Source organism: Engraulis encrasicolus, chromosome 24 (genome assembly GCF_034702125.1).
Source record: "Engraulis encrasicolus isolate BLACKSEA-1 chromosome 24, IST_EnEncr_1.0, whole genome shotgun sequence".
NCBI classification, from domain to species: Eukaryota; Metazoa; Chordata; class Actinopteri; order Clupeiformes; family Engraulidae; genus Engraulis; species Engraulis encrasicolus.
Window position 1 is genome coordinate 2,312,608 of NC_085880.1, and position 10,000 is coordinate 2,322,607.

Genomic DNA, 10,000 nt, shown 5'->3' on the forward strand with positions numbered 1-10,000 from the left:
GGTGACTTGAGGGTGTATTAATCTGTGTATGCTTTGTGTGCTTTGTGCCTGCCTGCCAGCAGCCTCCGCGGACACTAGCACTGCTCTGTAAGCAGCTTAATGGTCCACCAATAAAAACATGCATGCCTGCTTTCTCATTGGCTGAAAAGCACATATTTATGTTGCATTTTTATATTGTGTTTTGTATGTGTGCGGACACTTGAGTCGAGGTCCTATTTAGCCTCAGCTGTCGGTATACACACACTAGCCATCTAGATATCCAGTGGACAGCCTAGTAGTATATTATATAAGGGGAGGGAGAAAATTATTTTCAAGGCTTCCCGCTGAGTTTATTGAGCCAACACGATTTGCGAGAGAGTTTTCTAGTTCATAGATGGAACACACTCGGGGCCGGTTAACGCACAGGCTAGATATGGCTGCAGTCTGGGGGACTGCCATTGGCCAAAAGTGAAAAATTGCACAATAGAGCTCTTCAGCGTTGACGTCAACTTGTATGCAGCGTTTGGACTTCCGGTTCGATGGCGATTTTTTACATTGCAAAACGCCATAGAGATTCAGGTTTGGCAAAAATATAAGTTGCACGGCAACAACGAACATTAGCGTGTCCCCGCATCCCTTTCTCATTATTGGAACGGATCGTATCATCATGTTGGTGTATTCACATGTTAAATCATGACGATTATAATTCAATATTGCTAACCCCTTTCTGATCATTAAAACTTCCGAACTACATACTTTCCTTTGGTTGCCATGGGTACAACCCTCCGCACGTACATGCCGTTAGATACAGGCGCCGCTTCTGTAGTCGCCAAAAGCTTCCGGGTTTAGCATATGGACGCAACATCGTATTTATGTCGAAGTTTGACACAAAATGATCAACCATGTCATACCTACAGCCTATTTTTAACACCCTCGACAGTTTGCGGGGGTTCGCTAAGCGCGTGCTTGCACTCGGAGCTTATTTGAAATTTACCCCTATTCTTTCCCAATGGAGGCCGGAAGCCGATACGAACCAGGAAGTCCTTAAATGCTAACATGAAAGACTACAATCTACTACATGCTTCCGCGTTACTGAAGAACTCTATTGTGACAATTGTGAAGATGCGAGACAAGATTGAAAAATGCATCTGTCGTGTAAAGTTCTAAATCCTGTTAATACTCCTCTCCACAGTCGACAGACATCTTATCCTTAAGTCCGTGCTCTTAGTTATGACACTATCAGATTTTATTGCAAAATTTGCGTCCTGGGGGTGGTGGCCCCCCCACAGCAACCTATAGCCAAGGGACCCTGGGCCATGTTAATCCGGCCCTGGCCCTGAACGCACTACAGTGAGCTCTCCTCTATTTGCCTGGGTATTTTCGTCTTTTGAATGTGAGGTAAAAAAACGAATAATAAAGGGAGAGAGGGCCAGTGTGGCGGGCGCTCTCCTCCTCCACAGTTCACTCCGTACTGGGCCCCGTTCATTCTCCTCGGCAGAGTTGCTGCCTGGTGTGCGTGAGGATGGGAATAGGCACAGCAAGAGGTGGTGGAGAGGGCTGGGGGAAAGTGAAAGTAGAAAGGGAAAGAGGAGAGACAGAGAGAGAGAGAGAGAGAGGAAGAGAGGGGGGCAATGGAAGGGAAAAAAGAGTGTCTGTCTGTTGTGTGACTTGAGGCTCCTTTACTCAAGATTCTTCAAATTGTTTGGTGTTGAAAGACAGCAGCAGGAGCCTGATGAAAGGGCTCGACAAGACCGAGAGGAAAAAGAAAGGGGAGCTTTAAACTCGCTCCCTCTCTTCTGCCTCCACCTCCATCTCTCCATCTCCCTCTCGCCCACCTCCGTCTCTCCTGCCTCTCACACTGTCTTTCACTGCGTTCATTTCTTCCCCTCTCCCTCTTCATCTTTCTCTCCCTGTGTCATCATCCTCACCCTCTCCTCTCTCTCTCTCGCTCTTTCTCTTTTTCTCTCTCTCTCTCTCTCTCTCTCTCTCGCACGCTCTTTCTCTCTCTCTCTCTCTCTCTCTCTCTCTCTCTCTCTCTCTCTCCTTCTTTCTCTGTCATCTTTCCTGTCTCCTGCCCTCTCCCATCATCTCTTTCTACACATCCCCCCTGTTGTGTGTGTGCGTGTGCGTGCATGTGTGTGTGTGTGGTGATGGGGGCCAGTGCGTGCGTGCATGTGCGTTTGCGTGTGAATATTGGTGTGCGTGCGTGCGTGCGTGCATGCGTGTGCGCGTGCGTGCGTGCGTGCATGCGTGTGCGCGTGCGTGCGTGCGTTGTGATGGGGCCCAGTGCTGTGCTGTTGCCCGCTCTGCTTGACAGCAGATGATCCTGGAATGAGGATCCAGGCGAGAGCTCTCAAGCTTTATTAAAAATTAATTCTCCTCTCCATCCCCATTTTTCCCCCTTCCTCTCCCAACCCCATGCCATGATCGATGGGTTATGCTAAGCTGAAGGTAGTGCTCCCATCAAGGCACCTCTGCAGTAATTTATATTGCAGTTAGCGATACCATCCCTTATCCATCCCTTGTCGATATGTCAACACCTTCCCATTGTTGTGCCAACGGGAACGGGAAGACATCGTCAGGTAGTTGAGCGTGCTGAACGATGTAAACGATGATGTTGTGCTGACTAAATGTGTGTGTAAATTTCTAAACAGAGACCTACTCAATATTGCATCGCGCAGTTAGACGCTGGACTGAAATACCCTCTCTTGATCTAGTTAAATATTGATGTTTTTTTCTAGCATCTTCCTCAGATCATACACTTTAAACTGACAACCGCACACTGACGGTGAGTGGATGAGTGAGTTTTGCTGTCGTAAAATTCAAAGGAGGACATAACTGTATCCATCTGGATGAGATCGTTAGCCCCTAAGGTGCTGCCTAGCATTTCTTATATTTAATTCCCGAAGCCAGCCTAAATTATGGCACATATCCTCAGGAGGATGAGCTAATAAGGAAAATCACCTGTGGTACTATAGGAACAAGCAGAAGGAATGTATTATATTGTATGGCAAAAACAATATTTTATTTCTGTGTCTCAAATGGCTCAATTCAGGCACTATGTTACAGTGTGTAGGGTGCTCACCTGAAAATTCAGTGCACTGAAAGTTCAAACTTTCCGTCCCTCAGCACTACGCACAAACGACCTCAGTGCACTGTGTGCACTGTGCACTAAACGTCAGTGCACTGACACAAGGGCATGATTTGAGACGCAGAGCAAATGTACTTTCTAAACCCGGTTACCCCATCTCTGGACCATTTGATGATGTTTTGATGTTTGCATTCACCCGTGTCCTATCTTCTCTCTCTTTGAAGGCTTTCCCAACGAGCCGGCTGCGGAGATAGCCTTGAGAACCGTCAAGTCCTGGGTCAGGAGGAACAGAGATGAGGTCAGTAATGATGATGATGTTCTTTTTTTCAAGTTCTCCCAGAGAGAGAAAAAAACGATCAATGTTGTGTACTGTACCCTTGGGTCTCTTCTACAGTAATGTCAGTGTGACAAAGGGATGTACAAATCCACCAGCAGCCACTCTATAAACATCCCTTCCAGAATGTTCCGCTCTTGATATGGAACACATGGTCCGTAGACAATGCTGCCCCATCCAAACACACACGTGTACGCACGCACGCACACACACACACACGCACATACACACGCACACAAACACACACACGCGCGCGCACACTGCATGAGACCCACTCTGTGGTTTCTCCCCAAAGGAGGAACTCATCATTTTAGTCACTCATTGTCTGTCTTCAGGGCTGGAAATCCAGAGGCAAGATGGCAGGCTTTTTGACCACAAGAAAAAAAAAGACATCAAGACGAGCCAAAATGTACTCATGCCTAAGCTAATCACTCACTGGATCTGTGTCCTCCATGCTTGGTCAATTAGATTGCAATCTGACGTGAATCAGTTCTTAAATGGTCTGTTGACTCCAAAATTGGTGCCGTGTTTGGAAAGCACTTCAGAGCCGCCAGTGGAGGGGAAAATACACACACACACATCGGATTAAATAAGATGTGGCTAATTTCTAAATGGAATAAGTGATTATGATGCCTTTCTCAAACAACCAAGCGTGCAAAATGCCAGGCCGTGTTTACAGGCCGACTTGGTAATTAAATCTGTACGTTAAATGGTTTTTCCTCGCCATCTCGCTAATTCAAGGAAGGCAACAAGGACCTTGGCTACATGGTGAACAGAAACGAGGCGTTGTTTACAACGGCGAAATTAGCCGGTCCTCAAGATGAATGGACAGTCGGGAACATTGCTGTGCTTTTATCAAATGTCAGTGAGCCAGTGGCCTGCGCACTCTCCCACCAACATCCAGCTTGCTTAGCATAATGCAGGTGCACTGCACGCCATCATGCACTCCTTTTGAGCAGTGTTTCTAAGTAGTGACACAGGCTGCCTGTCGGATATGTGCACTGATAAAATTAACTAAAGTTAGCCATGCTGCCACACGTGACAATGATATTAGGAACAAGTTGCGTCGAGACAAGCGCTGCAGGCATCCCGAGAAAGGATAACATTAAATTTGATTTCCCCTTTCCTTATCAAATGCCCTTCAGTGCTCGTGCCTAGGACAGTTTAATTTGTTTGTGATCGTTACTTGAAAGCGAAAGCACATCAGCGCCTGAAGGGAGGGGGGGGGAGGGTTGAGGCTGTAAATGAAGCAGGGGAACGGGCAGATTAATTACTGGTTGTATCAGCAAGGGGGAAGCGCAATGGCTTTCTGCATCTCCTCCAAGTGAGGGGATTTAGGATTCTGAAACAAAGCTTGGAGGTATGCAGGCCGCTGGCAAAGCTACCTGTCCTTAACGATGGAAACCAGGGAGAGCATGGCTAGGGGGACGGCTATGGAATGGATTTAATCACGTCCTCATTATCTACGAACAATGGGTGTTTTTGTTTGCTTTGTTTGCCGCTGATGTGTAGGCATTGAACACATACAAACTAGGGCCCCGTGTGTGTGTCTCGTCGGGAGGATGTGCAATAAGAGTCTATGCATAAGCTGTGCTGTGTTTTGTGTGAACCTCATCTCGTGGAGAAATTTAGACTGTAGATCGGCTGCAGGTGAGTAACGGGGATCTGGGTTTTTCCTCAGCGAGAAGAAAATGAGATGTAATTTGGGGTTTTTAAATTATTTTTTTTCCTTCGTTGCGGGAGCTGTGCTTAGAGTGGGGTCTCCCTCGGAACATTCATCAAAGGCAGACAGTGCCTTGGAGGGCTTTTCTGTTGACAGCGGAAGCTTTGTTGTTGCACGTAGACAAGTTTGATATATCCTTTTGTCTAAGCACATATCTATTGCTGGGGAAAAAATATCCTCTGGAAAAAGAAGAGAGAATAGGAGGGGGGGTTGGGGGGGGGAGAAAAAAGAATGAGGCACCCGCTCTCTGCAACAAATCATGAAAGCATATAAACAAAGCCTAGCCGCAGATGTATTGCCAAAATTAGGCGACTCAGAGACTATGCCAAGCGAATAAAGAATCTGCTTTATGCTATTGTTGTCATCATTAAAAAATATGACTGTCATTATGCAGGAATGACATTGTGACTTTCGAAATATAAAATATACGTCGAATAGAGGGATTAGGTTTGGCATTTCAAGTGCTTCTGAGAGCTGTCATAATGCAAGTCTTAGCCTTTATTTACTCTGCCAATAACGAAGAATCTCAAGATGGAAAATAATATTCATCTCAAAGTCTTGATGGGTTTGTAAATGACTAAATGGTGCTTGAAGGATGCCGTTCTTCTCTGCGTGTGTGTGAATGTTTCCCAGGCCTTTCTTTGGCTCAGTGTAGTATTTTGGCAGATTCCCACCCCCAACCCAAGAGATACATTTAAAAAGTTCAAAACACTTTGCACGCACGCACACACACACAAACACACGTGTACAAACACACACGTATGCACACATACAGACACACCCACACACTTTCTCTCTCTCTCTTTCACTCCCTCGCACTACACACACACACACACACACACACACACACACACACACACACACACACACACACACACACACACACACACACACACACACACACACACACACACACACACACACACACACACACACACACACACACACACACACACACACACACACACACACTCTCAGCAGAAGCAGCAGCAGCATGATAGCATGATAGCATCCCCGCTGACAGGCCTTATAGGAATGCATGAGAGCCTGGCAGGGGAGCCCAAGGGCCAGTCAGTCGAGGCCCCCGAGAGTCTGCTCCTGTCTGGCCCCTTTGGCCCCCGCTTGTCTAGGTGTGTGGATGTGTTGGGAGTCAGGAGTCAGGAGTAACCTTACCTTGTATGTTTATGGAGAGAAAAAAAATCACTATACTTTCCCCTTTGAGGCTCACCGTTGGGCGGATGAGTTGTTTGGGCCTCGTGAGATGTATGTTGTCTCCCCCGTGGCTTTGGAGGAGGCCCTCTGGCCTCGGATACATCCCTGTTGTAGGTATGGACGCTGTTAAAGGGTTTACAGATATGGATTTTTATGGAGTCAGCAAACGCAAACATACACACACACACACACACACACACACACACACACACACACACACACACACACAGACACAGACACACACAAGCATGCACACATACACACACAAGCATGAAGACAGTACACATATACTGTACACACAGACATGCCTCTGCATATACTCGTGCACAAAAAGAGATGCACATGTACACACACACACACACACACACACACACACACACACACACACACACACACACACACACACACACACACACACACACACACGCGCGCACACACTCACACATAGACATTTTTGACCCCTTTATCGCTCACAATCAAATCCACATGCTCCAGCGCTGACTGACTTTTATCAGCATAGCAATATTATTGTCTGCAGACCTCCAGCACATGTTCTGAGTATAGGACACCCCCATTCCCCACTCCCCTCCTTCCTCCTTGCTATCGCTTCACAAGGAATGATAACGCGCTCTAATCATAAAGCGAATATTTACGTTCTTTAAACGTTACAAGACCTCCATAAGCCTCCATATAAACGGCTGAGCCTCACAAGATGACTTAAAAGCTCACTAGGTGCTGTGCAGTGGCGGAACAATTGCACACAGGGCCCCAGGGCAAAACACTGATCGCACCCCCCATATGGCCTACCATGGTCACAATATAGGGCCTCAACCACCAATACAGAAGGGCCCTGGGCCCAGGGGCATATGCCCTATTTGCACCCCCCTATAGTGCTGCACCATCACCACCACCACTACAGGTCTCTTGGCTGCCTTGTAAATGAAAGCGTAAGCTTTGGCCCCCTCTCTTTAAAATGCCTACATTTATACAAGTCATATATCACTTAAGGGCCTGCGCCGCGTTCGGGGGTGCGTGGCTGACCAGCGTTCTGTGATTGTGATTGATGAGTGACTGTTAACCTTCAGAAAGCGAGGCGTGCGTGCGTGCGTGCGTGCTTGTGTGTCTGTGTGTGTGTGTGTCTGTGTGTGTGTGTGTGTGTGTGTGTGTGTGTGTGTGTGTGTGTGTGCGTGCGTGTGTTTTGCATGGGGAGATGACCGTGGCCCCTCCCAGTGCGTCGGGATCTGAACCCGCAGCGGCGTGCCGAGGGGTTACGGGGTCGCGACCTCCCCCGTGGCGGAACACGGCCGACCCACGGGCACCGCGGCACGCGGGACACACACGAGGTCAGATGACCCCCCCTGCCCCGAGCCAGAAATATTTACCACGTTTTTGAGAACAGGAGGGGGAAGAATCACCTAATCTATCATGAGAAATGAACTTCAAAAAAAGTGGAAAGGAAAAATGAACAGCTGAAAAATGTGGCAGTGGCAAGGTGATTTGTTGTCTTATGTTATGTTATGTTCTTTCACTTTCTTATGCTTCAGAAATGTTAACTTCATTTTCATTGCAATGAGAAATATTCTCTTTTTTTATAAGAAATGTACAAAATAGAGCCCCTTCTCTCTTATGCTGTTCTTTCGTGTGAGAGAATGTTGCTGTTGCTGCTGCTCTCCTGTAGGTAAGAATCAATGAAGGGGGACCACCTGGAGGGATGGTAAACGTCATGTAGAACAAAATGTAATTTAATCGAAATGTAAAAGCTGTAACACTTGTGCACGCCGTGTTGACACAAAGACATAGCAGTCAAACACACACACACATGCACACGCACACACATGCACACAATCGGCACACATGCACACAATCGGGACACACACACTAACATTCACAATCACCACACACAGACGCACGCACACACACAGACACACACACACACACACATACACACAATCGGCACACACACTAACATTCACAATCATCACACACAGACACAGACACACACACAGACACACACACAGACACAGACACACACACACACACACACACACACACACACACACACACACACACACACACACACACACACACACACACACACACACGTACGCACACACACATACGTACGCACACACACACACAAATCATGGGAGGCGATAGCAGCCTCTGCCGTGCGGTGCCGTGTGGCGGACATGTTACTGCTCCATTACGCCACAGTGCGAGTGCCACAGTGATGAATTGCCCCATGCAGCGAGCTGGCAGCTGATCACACACACACACACACACACACACACACACACACACACACACACACACACACACACACACTCATGCACACACAAGACCAGCCGTCCCTCTTTCCCTCACCACAATGACCTGACCGACACCACACACACACACACACACGCGCGCGCTCACACACACACACGCACGCGCTCACACACACGCGCACACACACACACACACACACACACACACACACACACACACACACACACACACACACACACACACACACACACACACACACACACACACACACACACACACGCCTATCTGCAGCCGCCCTCCATACGAACATGTGCTCCCTCGGTGATACCTGCCCTACTACTACCATCAAACACCACACACATACATACAGAGTGCAGTTTTTCTCCTGCTGTCTCTCACCCATTACCCAGACACGTAACCCCAACCATATAAAGCTCCATGCACCGTCAGGCTGAATCGCAAATCTACTGTAGTCTGATTCAGTTCATCTGTTATGCTGTACACACACACACACATGCGATACTGTATACTGTACAAATACGCATGTACACACATGCATGCACACACAGACATACACAGACACAATTGCATGTTTTACACGCATACACACGCACGCACGCACGCACACACACACACACACACACACACACACACACACACACCACCAGTGCACCCTAATGGAATCCTCCACTGTCGGCTGGAAGCACCCCCATCACCCCTCTCACTGTGCTCGCCCGACCAGCCCAGCCCAGCCCAGCCCAGCCCAGCCCAGCCCAGCCCAGCCCAGCCCAGACCCGGACCGCATGCAAGGGCGACCGGCCGCAAGACAAGCCCAGACCCCATGCAAGGCGGCGGACCACAGACAAGTCCAGATCCAGACATTGTGCATGCAGGACCGTATTAAGCCAATGTGGTGCCCCCGGCCACTGAACCTCATGGTTCCCCCTTTTTATTTTAAATCTTTTTTATTGTGAAAAGCATTTCAAAGTATCACACATTTATGTACATTCAAAATTGTTTTTAAGTAGAAGATAACAATAACCCACACCCTCACACAAATACACAGCACACCCTGGGACTTCCTTACGTATTACAATCATGAGGCAATCAGATATTAATATGAATTAACAAACAACAATCAAATGGTTCCCCCTTTTTCAACAAAATTTGTTTTGACAACGCTTAACATGAAAAATAAGACACTTTACCACCTTTATAAACCCCAGCCAACGATTTTAGCTGTATTAAGCCCCAAAATAGTGGCATACCCCTTTAAGTTTGTGTCTTGTGGTGCCCCCCTCACTTGTCAAAAATGCTTGGTGCCCCTGGGCCCTGTGCCGCTGGCCCTTATGGATAATCCGGCCCTGTGTGCGCGGCGACGGGGCCATGGAAA

At 47.8% G+C, this 10,000-nt stretch overlaps 1 protein-coding gene across 2 annotated transcripts in view; it reads left to right on the forward strand.

The window, feature by feature from the left end:
• Window positions 1-10,000, forward strand: part of macrod2 (mono-ADP ribosylhydrolase 2) — a 746,875-nt gene that overhangs the window by 597,773 nt on the left and 139,102 nt on the right. For both annotated transcript variants that reach the window (XM_063191009.1, XM_063191010.1), the window contains exon 8: window positions 3,295-3,368. In XM_063191009.1, coding sequence (XP_063047079.1) covers window positions 3,295-3,368 — 74 coding nt within the window. The remainder of the gene's footprint in view (window positions 1-3,294; window positions 3,369-10,000) is intronic.